This window comes from Ursus arctos, unplaced genomic scaffold, assembly GCF_023065955.2.
Source record: "Ursus arctos isolate Adak ecotype North America unplaced genomic scaffold, UrsArc2.0 scaffold_29, whole genome shotgun sequence".
Lineage (NCBI taxonomy): Eukaryota > Metazoa > Chordata > Mammalia > Carnivora > Ursidae > Ursus > Ursus arctos.
Genome location: NW_026622974.1, coordinates 13,598,915 through 13,616,943, shown reverse-complemented (window position 1 = coordinate 13,616,943; position 18,029 = coordinate 13,598,915). Strand labels below are relative to the sequence as shown.

General features: G+C 43.1%; 1 protein-coding gene across 1 annotated transcript in view; it reads left to right on the top strand.

Annotated features, from left to right (window-relative positions):
* The first annotated feature begins 362 nt into the window (after window positions 1-362).
* The window catches only part of GCLC (glutamate-cysteine ligase catalytic subunit), a 45,147-nt gene continuing 27,480 nt past the window's right edge, over window positions 363-18,029 (top strand). Inside the window, exon 1 of the mRNA XM_026507222.4 lies at window positions 363-989. Coding sequence (XP_026363007.3) covers window positions 840-989 — 150 coding nt within the window. The 5' untranslated portion in view covers window positions 363-839. The remainder of the gene's footprint in view (window positions 990-18,029) is intronic.

Sequence of the window (18,029 nt, the reverse complement as noted above, 5' to 3'; positions counted from 1 at the left end):
GTTATTACCATACCCTGCAGCTCTCCCCTGCTTTTTATAAGCGTGAGGCCTTTTCTCACCTCAAAAAGAATATAGTGGGTTGTTCATTAATTCAAATAACCAAATTCTTTCCGCAACCTAAAGTTTATCTCTTTGGACTAGAGAACACAGGTTTTTACGTATCTCATTTGCTGAAAGCATGCCAGACCTCACTCTCCCCCCTCAGCCCCGCCCCTTCCCTTTGACTCCGCCCCAACCACGCCTGCGCACGCCTCCTCCGAGGCCTCTTTGGAGCCTCTTTGGGCGCTCGGCCACGCCTCCTCTCCTGCACCGCCTTCTTTCCCCGCCTCCGCCCGTAGCCTATAAAATCCGGAGCGACGGATCGCGCCCCGGAGCCGCGAGTGAGCCGATAGGGGGACTGGGCATGCTCTGTGGCGGCGCAGGTCTTGGTGACAAGTAGGAAGAAGCCAGTGCACGACACCGGTAAAGAGAAGCCAGAGCCGCTGCCGCACCGTGGCTGTGGGGTCCGTCGCCGCCGCCTCGGAGCAGGAGCGGGGTGGGAGCCGGAGCGGGCGACGGGCGAGGCCGCCGGGCCGAGAGCCGCCCAGCCTGCCCTCCCGTCCTCTGCCTCTGTGTCCGCACGGCGCGCCGGACCCCTGAGTCGGTCACCTGGGCGGCAAGGACCCCGCGCAGGGGAGCGGAGCGGACCTTCCCTCCGCCGGCTGCGGCCCGAGGGCGCCCCCGCGGGGCGGAGCTGCAGCCGCCGCCGCCGCTTTCTGCGGGCAGCTGAGTGTCCGGCTCGCGCCCCGCGCCCTGAGCGGGCGGTCGCCGTCAGCCCCGAGGAGGAGGAGGGGGCAGCCATGGGGCTGCTGTCCCAGGGCTCGCCGCTGAGCTGGGAGGAGACCAAGCGCCACGCCGACCACGTGCGGCGGCACGGGATTCTCCAGTTCCTGCACATCTACCACGCCGTCAAGGACCGGCACAAGGACGTGCTCAAGTGGGGCGATGAGGTGAGCGCCCGCGGCCTCCGCCCCCGCCAGGCGGCCCTGTCAGGCCACCCCGTGTCTCCTTTGTTCGGCGAGGCGTGCCCCGCGCCCCCACAGCGGTCCGCGTCCTGCGGTGCGCCCCGAGGGTCCCCGGACGCGTCCCCGCCCTGGCGCGCTGCCCCTGCCCTCGCCCGGCGGGTGTCCGGGGCGCTCTAGCGCGTGGGGCCCTGCCCAGAGTCTTCTCACTAGACTTCTCTATCCCATTCATTCATTCTTAGGGTTTTCTCCTTCATTCAACAAATGGGTTAGGCGCTGGGAGGGCGCGAGCGTGAGCAAGTGTGACATTTGTGCTTCCAGGAGTTTTTCGTCTGGTATATCTGCCGGCACAGTATCGCGATCTGGCGTCCGGTGTCAAAATGCGCTTTTGCGATCAGCGAGAAAGGGACCAAGTTGTCCTAGAAGGGCCGTTGCTGCTAGGAGTCAGGTCTTCGGGATGTTCGCTTCCGCCCCATCTCCAGCAGGTTACTTTTTAAACCTCCAGGTGCTGCTCATCAGCTCCCTCGCACTCTCTTCACACACCTTTCCTCACCCTCCCCGCTTCACCACCACTTTACAGGCATAGAACAGAAATTATACCTCGGTTTTCCTAAAGGGGAGGAAACTTCTTGTTCCTGTTTAATTCTAAATGGGAACTCTTGAAGCTTCGCAGTTGGGGTTTGTTAGTGCCTTTCCATGGCCTGCGTCCAGTGTCTAAACTGTGCAAATCAGTGTTTCAACATACGTTCTGCCTACAGCTGAAATGTCTTTGCATTTTCAATTTGTTGAACCATTGTTTATTGGAATGATCTGGAAAGCATTGCCCCCTTTAGATTTAGTTTTCTTCTGCCAAAGCTGTTTTATGCTCTCCCTTCCCGTTTTTAAAAGTCACGTGTAGATAACATTCAAATAATTAAGTGCTTTTTTGAAAAGTGCATCCGTTTTTTTTTTAACCATTTGTGTTCCATGGCTTGCTCAGGTGTAAATGTATCTTTCAGTTGATGTTATTACTCTTGACCTAAGCGTCAGGGTGGTGCAGAATCTGTTTCCTTGCAAAATTAGTTTGTCTGTTTCTAAAGCTGGAAGATAATTCTTTTTACAGTTGAATTGTGGTATTTTAAGTTAGAAAAGTATAATAGTAATTCACGTTTATACGAGAAGGGGTTTGTCATACTTTGGACAGAAAAGGGGTACGGTATTGTGTTTGGTGATAATGCTTCAATTTTATTCCAAAGTTCCTTGTTGCTTCACAGCATCTGACATTGTGTGTGTTCATTTGTGTATTGTGTGCATTTAATGATCTGTCCTCTGTCCCTCCTGATTTTGTTTTCTCTCCCACACCTCTTCGCTGCTTTTCTCCTTAATAAACCAGCGTCTTTTGGAGTGGGGAATTTGTATGTGTAGTAGAAATCTGTATCCATGAAGTAGAAAAGTTATTTTAGATATTAAAAATAACACACTTCTCATAGTTTTAAATTCTGCTCCAGTCATATGTGTCGGGGTGGAGCGTAGGATTTTCAAGAAGAGTGGAATTCCTGCCCAAGTGTTGACGGTCCAGGCAGAAATAGGCAGCCTGACACATGGGGAAGAATTGAGATTGTGAAGGCTGCTCAGATGGTTAAAGAAAAAAAAAAAAAAAAACACCTCACTCTATTTTCTATTTCTGAAATGGCACTTAAGTAAAAGCTTTGTCGCATGAAGTTCGTTCTCTCTCTGATCCTTGACCTGTGGTATTGTAGGAACGAATTCTCCATTGTGGTGTCTCTAGGACTGGGCAGGGAGAAGGTGAGGTTCTGGAGGAGGGTGGGGAGTCTCGTGCCTAAATATTGGCTGATGCCTCTGGTACCATGTCAAAGTAATCACTCTTTTATGTTACAGAACATTGTTTTCAGACTGCAGGTCATGATCCATTAGCGGGTTGAGAAACAAATTTAGGTTCTCCTAGACTTTTTTTCTCTCTGGAACTTAAAAAAAAAAGGGGGGGGGGGAATCGGATGAAGAGGACCACTTTGTCATAAATAGCAAGCGTAGCATGTCAAACTTTTGAGTTATTTGAGGGTCCCTGTGAGCAGGTCTATATTGAGTCGTATGTAAATTATTTCTTAGTATGGTTGCCACTTGAGGAGTTTGAAAGCCAGACTCTCACATTTATCGTGGGAGGCTTCCTTGATGAGATGAGCTTTTCGAAAAGAGCAGGAGAGAAGTTAACGACTCCAGTGTTGGCGCCATTCCTTGCGCATAGGAGCTCAGGGATCACGTCTACTGAAGTAGAAGTCTGCAGGCAGGATCAGGCAGCAAGCAAACATGCATTGTATGCAGAAGCCTGAGAAGTAACTGAGAAACAGGCTGGGCAGATAAAAGTGGAGAAGGGCGTGGTGGGTGGTGTGGCCCTGGAGATGGAGGATGGCCTTGCCAGACAGAAAAGGTGTTTGAGATGTGATATGTTGGACTGCTTGGCGTGATACCAAAGTACTGCTTTTTGTGGGAAGTTTTGGTCTTATAAGCTTCCCTGTCCCCCCCCCCCCAAAAAAAAAACATTAAAACCATGGTTAGGAGACCCTGCCACTTTTGGAAATGCCTAGCCCTAGTTACTAGGACAGTATTTACATCTGGTAGTGTTTATCAGAAAGAACCCTGGATTTGAACACTTGTGTCATATTCCAGGGCCTGCCAAACTCCCTGTGTGATTGTGAGCCTCATTTTCCTCTTGTAGAAAGTGACAGGGTTGGACTCTGTCCTAGCTTTTATAGTGTAAGAACAGCATTGAATCAGATTTTTAAATGTACATGTTTCAAACCAGAATGTTACTTTTTGAAATTCACCTGAAGATAGTCTTTAGACTGTTGAGTAAAGCGAGGGCTGCCACCAATTGCTGCAGTAAAAATGGGTTGTATTCTAAAGATGTGTGTCTGCTGGCTTTTTGGAAATCAGAAGTATTTTCGTGTGACAATCTTATGAATGCGTAGATTTCCAGATCCATTTACAGATGTATATTTTGCCTTTGGTGTAACAGGGTCCTAACCCTGGCCACCATTTATTGTTTCTATAGGAGATAGAAGTTCTAACTCCTGGGTTGCCGGGAGAAGCACTTCATTTTGCCCCAGGATGGGGCCTGGAGGGGGAGAGGTAAGATGGAGGTTCCTGGGTTCTCTTTTGCCTGCCAGGCATTCTACGTGTGCAAAAAAAAAAAAGAAAGCACTTACCTTTTCACAGCTGACACAAACTTTGGAGGCGCAGATTTTGTTTTTAACTGGAGTGTGTCCATTAAAGGACAGACTTAGGAAACGTATGCTGCAAATGTGGCAGTAAGTACAACTTCTGAGTCCACTCTGATGTTAACGCCTGCCAGGCCTTTTCAGCTACTAACCAGCAGAGGCGTTATCAGAATTGAAATCTGTCTGCCTTCAGGTCCATTTCTCAAACACATAATACCAGGTTTTGGATTATTTACAAAGTATGAGATTTCATCAAATCTCCTTTTACAGAGTTAACACTACAGGTTGTAGAGGTGTCAGAAAACAACATTTAAAAGCAAATGTATAGGTTTTCTAATTTTTTTAACCCAGTGTAGTGGCTCTCAAGTTAAGGTAAACTGTTCTCTACTTAGCAGAGAAGTGCACGTGAACTTAGGAAAATATAATACGTTCTTAATATTTGAGTGTGTTCTTAACATGCATAAAGCCAATAAAACCAGGATGGGATTTGTTAAGGGCTGATATGTCATCCATTGAGTTGGAAGGACAAACTTGCCTGTGTAGGTTAAGAATGCTTAAGTGACTATTTAGAAAATGCATAGCTTGTTAATAAGCTTATAATCCTATAAAAAAATAACAACTCTGAGCCATAAATCTAGAATGGACAAAAGCATTTTCATTTGAGTGTAAATGAACGTGTAGCTTTGGACAAATTGCTTTATCTAAACCTCAGTTTTTTTAATCTATAAAATAGAGATGATAATGCCCTATAGGGTTATTAAGATTAAATGAGATAATGATGAAATGGTTTACAAGTAAGTACTTTGCCTTTTGAGTGAAGACTCATAAATAGTAACTTAAAATATTCACTTGGAAGTTTTTAAATATCTGCTATATCTCATTTAAAAAGCCCTGGTCAAGCAGACTCTTAACGATAGAACATAAACTGAGGGTTGCTGGGAGGGAGGTGGGGGCCATGGGTTAAACAGGTGATGGGGATTAAGGAGGGCACTTGTGATGAGTGCCGGGTGTTTGTAGATGATGAATCACTGAATTCTACACCAGAAACTAATACTACTATTAACTAACTGGAATTTAAATAAAAACTTGAAAAAAATAATTTAAAAAATAAATGGCTATGGTCGTTGGGGAATGAGGCATTCCATGTGTGTGGGTGTTTTTTTAGCCAGTTATTAACCATTAGCTTGGTTATTTTCGATGGTATTGATGGTATTTGATAACTATAGTATTTCTAAATTGCATTTAGAAATCTAAATTGTGTCTTAAAAATGCATTATTGGACACTGACTAGAATTAGATATTGAGCACAAATATTTCTTGATAGTCATTAGGAATGTTCAGGTTTCTTACATAGGTCATTGAGTATTTTGTGACCTATAAAGCAAAGTTTTATCTTTCTGTCACTTTGCTATCACTGTGGACGTTGTTTTAACAGTATTTATTGTTCACCTGTCTCTAAAGCACAGTGGTGAAATCAAGGAAAAATACATTTGTGTTTCTGAACTTTTTATATACTCAAGGCATCTGAATGTGTTGTTAAATTTAGAAAACTAAATTTGGGGCATTACTGATGTTGCTGGTATTGGATGGACCATATTCTAATAAGCTTGCTAATTAATATTCTTTATACATACTTTAACCAAGTTAGGTGGGTTTTTATAAACTCTTCGACACATTTATTTTGATATAATTGACATACAGTAAACTGCACATATTTAAAATATAGTTTGATAAGTTTTGATATATGTATACACCTGTGAAACTACCAGCACAATCAAAATAACATACATCATCTCTAAAAATGTCGTCGTGCCCCTTTGTAATTCTCCTCTTCCCTCCCCACTTCCATAGGCAACCACTGATCTGGCACCGTAGTAGACTGCATTTCCTAGAGTTTATCATCTAGGAAATCATAAAGCCTGTACTTTTCTGGTCTGGCTTTTTAAGCCGCTTGTATATTTTGAGATTCATTCATTTTATTGCATGTATCAGTAGTTCATTCCTTTGAATTACTGAGCAATATTCCATTGCATGGATATACTACAATTTATCCATTATTTGGATTGTATCCAATTTTTAGCTATTACAAACAAAACTTGTATGAAGATTAATGTGTAAGTCTTTGTATGGATTTATGCTTTTGTCTACCTTGATTATTCCATATGAGTGATTTGTTTTAACTTTTTAAGGAAACTATTAAAGTTTTTAAAAGTGGCTGAACCATTTTACATTCCGAGGAGCAGCGTATACCAGTTTCTGTTTGTCCACATCTGTGTCTACACTTGGTATAGTCAGTTTCTTTAATTTTAGCCATTCTAATAAGTACGCGATGGTACTTTTTTGTTGTGTTTTTAGTATGCATTTCCCTTAAGACCAGTGGTGATGAGTATCCTTTCATGTGATTATTTGCCATCTGTATGTCTTTTTTGTGAAGTGTGCTTAAGGTCATTTGCCTAGCTGAGTTTTGAGAGTTCTTTATATATTCTAGATATAGTTCTTACCAGATAATTTACATTGCACATATGTTCTCCCAGTCCGTTTTCATTCTCTTAATAAGGGTGTCTTTTGAAGACCAGAGAAGTTCATTTTAATGAAGTCAGTTTGTTCACTTGTTCTTTTATGGATCATACTTTTGGTGTGGTTATTTAAGAAATCTTTCCTTAATCCAAGACCACAAACGGTTTCTCCCATATTTTCTTCTAGAAGTTTTATAACCTTACACTTGACATTTAGGTCTGTGATCCATTTTGAGTTAGCTTTACCGATGGTATAAGGGATGCATTTTTGATTTTGGTTGCCCCAGTACCATTTGTTGAAAAGACTATCCTTTCTCCACTGCCAGAGGTACATGGCCTCTGTAGCTTGTCTAATTCCAGTAGTCTGTCTGTGTGTGTGGCTTTATTTCTGGATTCTTTGTACTGTTCCATTGATCCGTCTATACTTAGCTATACTATAGCTTTATAATATGTTGTGAGATCAGGCAGTGTTAGCTCTCCAGCTTTCTTCTTTTTCAACTTGTTTTGACTTTTCTAGGCCCTTTGAATTTCTACTTGGTTTTTAGAACCAGCTTGGCAATTTCTGCCAAAAACAAAACCGTCCTGGGATTTTGACTGCAATTGCACTGAATCTGTAGATCAGTTTGGGAAGAATTGACATCTTAATGAGTCTTCTGACCCATGAACAAGGAGATCTTTAATTTCTCTCCTCCATGGTTTTTTTAGTTTTTAACGTCCAAGTCTTTCCCATCTTTTGTTAGATATATCACAGTTTCATATTTTTTTCCTATTGTAAATGGTATTATGTTGCAGTTTCTGACTGTTCATTGATCTTCTGCAACCTTACTAAACTCCTTGAACATGTGGGATACAGTTCTAATAACTGTTTTAATGTCTCAGCTAATTCTAACATCTTTGTTATTTAAGATTAAGTTCAGGTTTATTCTTTTCTGAATGTTTCCCTGCTTCTTTGCATGCCTGGTAATCTTTGATTGGATGTCAGATATTATGAATTTTACCTTTTGGGTGCTTGTTATTTGTATATTTCTAACCGTATTCTTTAAGCCTTGTTCTACAATGTAATTGTTTGGAGGTAGTTCAGTCCTTTGAGGTCTCGATTTTATAATTAGGCAGATCTGGAGAAGTCTCTAGTTTAATCCTTCTACTGAGGCAAGACCTTTATGAATATTTTCCCCAGTGCCCCTGAATTAGGAGTTACTCTATTTGGGCTTGTGGGAACACACTCGGTCCCAGCTTTGGGTACTTGCCTTCTTATGGGTTGATGTACTACTGAATCCTTGAGGGGGAACCCTCTGCAGATCTCCAGGGTTCTCTGTACAGCTCTCTTCTCTGTGGTACTTGGTCCTGTGAACTCTAATTGATTTGGTTTCCTCAGGCCTTCAGCTCTCTCTCTTCAGTTCAGGGAGTACTCCAGGTTCTGTTTCACCTTCCTGCCCGTGATCTGGAGCCTCTCTTCCAGGCAGTAAGTTGGGGCAATTGGAGGGCTCACTTCGCTTTTTCTCCCCCACATCTCCGGAATCTCTGCCTTGTGTTACCTGCCATCCAGTGTCTTGAAAAAGCTATTTCATATACTCTCTCTCATTTTGGCTGTTTCAGGTGGGAAGGTAAAATTGGTTGCTTTTACTCCATCTTGAGCAGAAGTAGAAGTCTTTCCCATTTGTTCTATTATCCTTTCAGCTCTGTTCCCCTTTCTCTGTAAACTTTGTCCAAAGGCTGGCTGCCCATGTGGTTATATGATATCTCCAGCAACCAACATTTAGCCAAGTTTTTCTTTTTTCTTTATTATTTGTATTATTTGTAAGTAATCTCTTCACCGCTCGTGGGGCTTGAACTGATGACCCTAAGATTGAGTTGCATGCTCTTCCAGCTGAGCCAGCCAGGTTCCCCTAGCCAAGTTTTTTTTTTTTTTTTAAAGTCAGGATTTTCTTTGCCTTTATGCTGTGACGTTCATCACTTAGTATCACCATTTTCATCCTATGACTGGGTATTTGCGGAAAACACAATTCTTTGAAAAGTTTGCATACATTTTATGAAAGATTTTAATTTGAAGAGGCAAGGCTAAGCCCCAAGTCTTCCCCCGAATGATTGTGTTATCTTAATCCAGAACTTAAATTCTTAAGACCACAATCTCATCTATAAGACTAATAAAAACACAAACTACCATTTAGTTTCGAATTGCATGTTTACATATATATAGTTTCTAATTGTATTTAACAATTTAACTGTTTCAGAGTACTCTAAATTCCATACAACTTATTAAAATCGGGAAATGTATACAAGAAATGGGAGAATCTATTTCCTTACCCTGTCATCTTTTGGGTTTTAGCATTGGTCTAGGATAATATACTTCACTGGCTGCTGACAAAGTAATCTAATTATAAAGCCATAGATACTAGGTTTCTAGAAATTTTTTAATGTCTTAAGCCTATTTGAGCCTCACAACTTTTTTGTTAAAAGCAAGATGGTATTGCAAAAATGTTTTCTTGAAAATAGCTGATATTTAAGTTTTACTTACATATGGCAAAACACTAAAGGCTTTATTTCCATGATGGATAATTGTTAAATTAAGTATTTATTGTGTACTTCCTGTATGTCAAGGACTTCCTGTGTTAGGTCATGGGGTTGAAGAGCATAATCAAGAAAAGTGAGCAGCTCTCTGCCCTTGAACTCCAGTGGTACACAGGTGGGTGGGTGCAGGGGAGGGAGGAGAGGAGGAGTTGGTTGTGTATCTAGAGATCCTGGGAGTCTTAGGGATGGAAGGTGGGGAGTGAACCGTCTGGTAGGTCTCAAAGGGAGATGGAGAAGAAAGGAAAGGGAATGCACAAATGTGAGATTATGGAGGTGCCTGTTGTTGAGGGAATATTGCTGAAACACAGGACCAAAGCAGGGAAAAGGGAATGGCTAGAAGTTGAGGCTAGAAAGGTGGGTTGGGTTCAGGCTGTCAAAGGTCCTTTGTAATAGGCCATGTCAGGAGATGTAGTATTGTTAAGTCCAAGACTGGTACAAGAGTATTTCTTCTAGGTCCTTTTGGTCATAGCGGGAAATGTAATGGGTTGGGTGGAATAACTAGAGACAAGGAGCCCACACTACAGAGGACATGTCATTGCTAGGAGAGAGAGGAGAGTGTAGCCTAGAACTCTGGGGATCGATTTGTGTACATTAAAGAGATACTTTAGGGACACCTGGGTGGCTCAGTCAGTTAAGTGCCTGCCTTCAACTCAGGTCATGATCCCAGGGTTCTGGGATCGAGTCCTACGTCAGGCTCCTTGCTTAGCGGGGAGCCTGCTTCTCCTTCTGCCTGCCTTTCCTTTGCTTGTGTGCGCTCTTTCACTCTCTGACAAATAAAATCATTAAAAAAAAAAAAAAGATACTTTAGAGAAGGAGTGAAAGGACCTAGCACATAAGTGGTTAGGTCATGTCTCTCATATCTGTTCCTGCAAAGATGACCAAGTGAATAAGACTCCCTGTAAGGATGGTTCTTCAGGGAACTGTTGGTTGGATATTCAGGTCTGGAACCCTTTTATTTAAGGAGCCCTGTACTCATTCAGTAGAAATAACCAGGTAGACAGGAGAAAGCTGGAGCAACATCTGAGCTGACTGTATGTATGGCGGGGCAGCCATAGGCCTAAAGATGGTGGTTAAAACCAAAGTGGAGAGCGAGCTAGCCCAGGGAGAAGAAACATTGGTGGCGCCTCAGAACTCTGATGAAGACTCGTGGGATCCTGAGAGGAAAGTGTGTGAGGGTTGGTAGCCCTGTCCTGCATGGGAAGAAGGAGAGCACACTTTCGAGAGCTGTGGAAGGATGGGAACTGAAGTGAAGCCACTGGATTTGCTGGTTAGGGAGGGTCTGAAGGCTTTGGCAACAGCCTATCTGGAACATATTAAGAATTTGGGAGAAAAGCAAAAGTTGGTTTCTGGCCAAAATAAATGGCACAGAGCCCACGGATGTTTTCACAGCTCATAGGGTCCTTGAAATCTTGATTATAATTTTAGAAAGAAGCAAAACTGAACTATTCTAGTTGAACTGGATAGCATGTGAGTTTGGGTATCACTTAAGCAATACCTCCGTGGCTATTAAGTTTTCTGTAGTATATTGAAAATGATTGTAATGGATTGAGTATATTAGAGTGATGACCCTGAGTCTCCACTTAAAGATTAGGTTTCTCAGACATTGTTTAAGACATTAGGGAAACATGATTAAAGCTCAGACTTCTGGCCAGAAGAGCTCATTTTGGATGCATCTTGATAGGTATTCAGAAACCTTGGTTATCTGGATTGGTGTATCCTTGGAGAGTTTATATGGCTATGTTTGTACTGTTGGACGCTCTTTGGAGAGCTTTCTGTATGCTTAGGTTTTCCGTGTCTGTCATGGTCAGACCATTTGGGGTTTGGTAGTTAAACTTATTTCCAGAACAAGATTACAAAAGAACCCCAAACCAGATGTTCCTCATTACATAAATGTTCACACAGATCCACTGGTCTTGTCTCCCTTCCCTTGAGGTCCTTTGGATTTGGTTAATGCTTTTTTTTTCCCCCTTCCTGGATGCTGATGTAGCGGAGTTGAACTGTTAGGCAAGAGACTCCATGACCCTTCTCCTGGAAGCTAGTAAGAATCCGGGCTGTGACTCTGCCCCGTTTGGATTACCTGCAGGGGTCATGGGCTGGGGTACACAGGGCTTCACATATTTTAATGCTCCAGAGATATAGTAAAGATCTTGAAGTACCTGTAAAAAGCTGTCTGGCACTTGTCTGAGCTGTTTTCAAGAGTTAAGGGTTGCAGCAGTGACTTGCAACCCTAGAAAGTTAATATTTTTTAATAAAAAAAAAAAGTTTTTGTTTGAAAGGATATGCTCTGAGCACTTTAAACCTTACACAAACCTGAAGAGGTTATTGAGGAGTGTGTCCTTCATTTCCATCTGGAAACGTTCACATATTTACACAAGTTGGGCCCTTGAAAGGTACCTTTTTATCTAGCATGCTTTAGACAGCCCTGCCTGTGCTTAAGTATGGTAGTCCTTTCCTCTTGGCCCCCCAAGGCTGCCACTGCTGTATTAAACCATATCTAGGGGGTCCTGATCCTGGGGGCTTTAGTACTCAGAGGACTAGGAAGTAAACAAAAGGCTTCTAATTACAAAGTTTATGCACTTTACTCCTAAAGGCGTCTTAAGCCCTTAATACACAATTCCTGAAAGCTTGGCATCTGGTTTCTCAGCTCAGAAGGAAATATAAACAAATCAATCGAGGCAGAAGCAAGAGAGCCTGATTCCGAGAGCAGCTGTGAAAAGCACATCTAGACGTTGCAGCCCATTGTACTTCCAAGTTGCTCTGCTGTGATTCTAGTTAAATGAATTGCTAATGAAGTCTGAAGCCTTAATAAAAAATGAAAATGTGTTTAGGATCTTCCTATTGATAGCAGAAGAGGATGTGATCAATTTTAGAAAGACTTCCACTGATATATACATAAAAATTTTTAAGAGATCATATGCTTAAAAGGGTAAGCTTTGGGCAAGACAATGCATTTGAATAAAATTACCTTCCTGGCTGTGCAGTGAGTAACGTATTTGAAAGTGAAAGAAAAGTGGATGATCATATACGAAGAATTTCTAGAAGAGCTTAATAGAAATACAGAAATATAGATTTCCGCCACCAACCGCAAGTAGAGCATCCCTATGAAACCTTTTGTAACCCAAAATAGAATTAAGAGAAGCAGCAATTACCATTAATATATAGAAGAATTTTTGAGTGTTCCTGGACCCCAAAAATCACCTTAGACTTTTTTGATACTTTAGGACATATCTTCGATGCACAAAATAAACCAGGATAAAGCCCAGGTGCTCACTGACACAGGTCAGAACTCTGCCTGCTTTAGGCTGACATGCTGGCTGTGGGTCCCAAGGAAGGGACTTGGCTACCCTCTCACTGTTCGGAGTGCCCATTGTCTCTATAAGGTCCTGGTGGGGGGACGTTATTTTTGCCTTTTTCCGTAAAGGGGGGAAAAATCCCCTTCAGATTTCTTTCATTTAGCAAAAACAGGTACAGTTATCCCCCACTTTATGAAAGTTTTGCAATATGGCGTTTTGTTTTTATGAAAGACCTACGTTAGTATGTTTTTCCAAAGAGGATTTTTGCTTTTGGGGGGGGGAGCAAGTTACTATGCTAATGTAGGTCTTGTAAAAGCAAGTGGCCTATAGCAAACTTCTGGAAAACAGGGAACACTCTTCTCTCTACACCACTTCTTACTGCTTACAAAACTTTTTATAGAACACCGTACTTTCTGATAACAGGGAAACCTGTGCTAATGTAGGTCTTTCATACAAACGAAGTGGCTTGGTTCAAATTTTTGAAAAGCAGGGGGATACTTGTATTGCTTTAGAGCAGGAAGGGACTTTTTTTTCCCCCTCCTGTTTTTCCAAATGATGAAACTAAGTCCCAGAGTCTAAGACAAATGCCAAATGTCTGTAATTGTAATATTTCTAAGAAAAGAGGGAAAATTAAGACTGTTCTGAGCAGGGTGGTGTCCCCTTGGGGATAGGAGCAAGGAGGTCCTAGTGCTGGGGGAGTGGCATGGTCAGCAAAGGTTTCTCTGGAAAGGTAGCACTTAAGTTATTGAGACCCACAGGAGCCAGCTATTTGAAGGGCTAAGGTGAAATCTTCCCAAGCAGAGAGAATAGAAGTGCTGTCCAGGCCCTGACTTGGTTGTTGGAAAAACATAGGTATGGCCACAACATGGTGGGGAGGAGGGAGGTTTGAAATGAAGGAGGCAGAGCCAGAAGACCGGTCCTAATGCTCTTGGTGAGGGGGTGGGGTTTTTGCTCAGTGTGAGCCGCTCGAAAGTTTCAAAGAGGGGAATGACTTGATCAGCTTGGTGCAGAAACCCAGGACTACTTAACTGTAGAATTAGGTGGTGGTCGACACTACCAGCTTTCACTTTTGACTGAGACCAGTAGTACCTGAAACAACTGCCAGATGCAATACTTTGGTGAAATGGAACTTGCCTTCCCACGAGTGACATATTCTGAGCGTCTCTATTTCAAGATTTTTATGTAATGTTAATGACAGCCGACTTTGGCTCACGACGGAGCTTGTAACCGGCATTTGGAAAACAGCTCTAAGACACTATGCTGCCTCCATAAACGTACCCCCGCCCACGAGCCAGAAAACCGTAGCCACTAGCATCTGCGTGGTGCTGCGTGCTTACCACTGCCTCAGGCAGTTTACACGCAGTTTTTATGTACTTCCCAGAAGCTGAGGGACTCCAAAGCCTGCTCCCCCCGTATAGCAGCTCCCAAATAAGCAGGAGGAAAAGCGCTCTGACAATTTTCATGGGCTCCAACCCAAGATGAGAGTGAAGGTGGACAGAAAAAGAAAACAGCGAGGGGATGGTAGTGATAAAGGAAGTAGGCTTTTTGTTTGAGTGAAAATATGAATGTCTCAGAGCCACAGTTGCTTCAGTATTTCTTGTTACCAGATGGCCAGTGATTCCCTTCTAGAGAAATGCCAACATCTTTTCAAAACTATAATATTGAATCTGCTTGGTAATTTCTCGGTCTGCAGGACAAATGCGAACGGGTTCAGTAATGTGACTGCAGCCTTCCCAGCTAATCTTCGGCTGGCAGCGGAGCCCTGTGAAAGGGCAGAGGCGGGTGAGCCCTTTATACGAACGTCAGGCTGACCTCACTCGATAGTTATGCAGCCCGTGCCAGCCTCGGCCCAGGGCAGCAGGTAGTGGGCCCAAATCAGGAGCTTTGTCTTACCTCTTTAACACGAACTTCAAATATGGCAGGAAAGGAGTTTATAGTAACAGGAGTCTCCGTCTTCCACATCCCAACTGAAAGTTAAAATTGCTCTCTCAGTGGGGTCTGCCCAAACATCCAGGTGTCGGGCCTGAGGGGGAGCCCTGATGCTGCCTTTATGAGATGTGATTATGAAAGAGTGTCTGTGCTCAGATTCTTGTGATGGCGGAATATAGCATTAAACTTGGAGGTGTTGAATCCCTGCCCCCCACCCCCTGCCCTGTCACTGGGGGCAGAGGTGAGCCCCTCTGGACACAGCATTCACTTTGAAGGTGGAATTTCTGTTTTAACATTGGCTCTCACTCTTTAGAACTTTTTTTTCTTTTTTTTTAAAAACCCCTTTGGTGGGTTAGTCTACCACTAGTTCTAAAAACTAAAACTCCAAATTTCTGTTTCTCGGGCAGTCCTTGAATTTAGGCCAACCTAACTTAGACCTTAAAGGATGTTCTCTTGCTTGCCCAGCTCTAGGAGTGCATTTGGGCAGAGCTGGGTACCACCATGGAGAGTGGGTGTTCTCGCCAGCACCTGCGTGCCCCGTGCTAAAGCCCTAGGCTCGCCCATACCTGGCGTGTGCCGCCCCAGACGTTCTCGATGCACACCCTCCCTCAGCACCAAGCACTGCAGAGCAGCCGATCCAAAGCAGCCTCTCTCTGCGTGGGGACCAGGTTACCTGCTTTCTTGTTAGCCACGTGGTGACCAGGACTCTGAGAGGAGTATGTCCACAGGAAAGAGCCAAGGAATTCACTTGTCCTTAGAACCCAGAAACCATAGGTCTAAAGTACAGATGTTCTGAGGTAAATAAAAACTATATTTACAATATTGTTTCTTCAGAAGGAATTGTCTTCTGGTTTAGGTTTCGGGTTGTCTTAAGTTGGTGGCCATAGGAAACCTCACCATTCATTGGTAACTTTACTTGATGGAACTACCTTTTGTGAGGTTAATTTGTGTGAGGAGACTGGTTGGGTTCTGCTAGATTTGATTAGAAAGAAGGTAAGAATGCCTTAACATAGTCTTTTTTTTTTTTTTCCTTAAGATTTTATTTGTCAGAGAAGAGAGTACAAATAGGGGCAGTGGGAGGCAGAGGGAGAAGCAGGCTCCTTGCTGAGCAAGGAGCCCAATGCAGGACTCGATCATGACCTGGCTGAAGGCAGGCGCTTAACCACCTGAGCCACCCAGGTGCCCCTTCTTTCCCTCTTAAGTCTTCAATTTTTTCACTTAGGCTTCAAATTACTAATCTTGGCATGTGAAAAATTTTTCTCTGTGTGGGCCAAGGTAATGATTCAAGGAAGTTACTTCACTGAATCATACAGGAAATTCACTGATGTTATGTGTTGTTAAAATTGAGATTAACATATTATAAATAAAAAGCTGCGTACTCTGTAAGCTGCAGTCCTAATCTAGGATGCCAGCAGAAGACCAGGTCAGGGTGAGGCCACATTTATTTTAGTTTCCAAAAGTGTAAACTTTCCTAGAGTACACCCTGTGTATTCCTGTGGTATGAAATGACATTTCACAGTAGGAGAGAAAGTCAAAATACATCCAACAATTTAAGAATTTGATATGACTTTAGACTCAACTACAAAAGCATTTCTTTGGCGTGATCTCTATGGGGTGGACCCAGTTTATCTGCATCTCTGACCAGCCAGACCTGTGATTATGCTGCAGTCAGAATGGGGGTTGGGAAAAGCGTGGGAATCCTCTGGGAGGTTGTTGAAACATCAGTAGACCCTCCCCTTCGTCTGGCTAGTCCCTTTCCTCCAGGAAGCCTTCTGATCCCCTAGACTGAATCCGTTCTGCAGAGGCCGCAGTTCTGCTTGGTCATCCCAAGCGTTCCCCGAGATCATTTTGCTCCGTTGAGTTACTGGCTGTGGCTGTAGCAGCAATGGAAGCTTGAGAACAGGAGCCGCACCAGCCTGACTCTTCACCATATTGCCAGCACTTACCCAGTATTGGGCCTTGTTGAGTGAGTGAAAGGACAGAGGGGTGGGGCCAGACAGCAAGACCATGGGTTTGGGTACTGATGGGTCATGAACTTTAACTGGATCCTAACCCTCAAAGTGGCTGTGGGCTTGTTTTGGAGTTAGCGTAAAGAGAAAACTGGGTCTCTGAGGAGCGACAGGTAGTTCTAGCAGGAGTCAAGCCTATTGCTTGGGCCACTGGAAGAACACCAACAGTGGAGTGGAGGCGTTGGCCCTGAACCCCAAATTTTGAATTCCAGTAGGATGGCTGGAGACAAAAGAATTTCTCGAAGTCGAACCTCCCTGAACAAGGAACTGCTTCTAACTGCTTATGAGCCTTATAGAACTAGATTGCTTTCCTAATCACCGTTTTTACCTCCAGGGAGTAGAAATGTAAACACTCATGTTTTATAAAATGTCCAACCTTTCCTCAAAGTCTAAGCTCCTTGAAACCCTTACCTTCATGGTAGTGTATCAAAAAAAGGAAATTTATTTTAAACTAGTGGTAAATGCCATTTAAAGACAACATAAATCCTAAAACACACTTTGATATTAACAGTTACTCTTGTTATCTTGAACTCTGATGCCATGAATATTTTCCTGTCTACAACATATCCAGCGTTGTCCGGAGTACTTACATCACCCTCAATTAAGATTCTTTACTTCTGTTGGCCTAATTTCGGATGAACATAAAGCACCTCATCCTTGTGTAAACCTGCACTGAATGACTAGTGAGTTATTGCTCAGGTCATCCCTAGCAACGCTATATACTAACACATAGTAGTCTACTGAATGGGCCTTCGGCTTTGATTCAACAGCTCTGAGATATTAGTGGCTTTTTACCCTAGTGGGATAAAATTTAGCCTTTTTAGCAATGAAACCTAATTTTAATTTTCATTTGTAGAAAAAGTACACATTTTAAAATGAGTGTCTCACATAGTGCTTCATTATTTTTAGTGTGTCTAAAAGATCCCTGATGGGTACTACGTAGCAGTGTCCCTAAGTTACATTTAGGGAGTTACGATCTGTGTACCGAGAAGAGAGCCCATTGGCTGTTTATGCTACTTCCAAGTACTATGTTGATTACACACATTTGAATTAGTCACTCTGCAGTGCACTGATAATGCCTTCGGGATTGTGTATGTGCTCCGTGTACGTAGATGTCGCTGTATCTCAGAACACACAGCCCACATGCTCTTCGAAGTTAGGAAAGCTAGTATGTTTAATCCTTGGAATCTGTTGTGTTCAGAAGGGCCTCTGTGCCGTCTTCTGTTATTTTTTTTATTTTGTCTTTTCCTCTCATCCTTTGGATGCAAAAAGGAAGCTTAAGATGGGGACAAAATCCAGATACAATAAAATCACTGTGGCTTTAGGGTAGTCTGCATGGGGAGAACATTGCCTTAACGTGTCACTTCATTATCACTCAACAGCTAGCTCACTGAACCAAACTCCATTTTGGCTCTCGCTTGGCTCTTAGGAAAGATCGAGTTACTTATTTGTTGCTTGTGTGATGTAGCATTAGAAATAAACATAAATGTATTGAGGG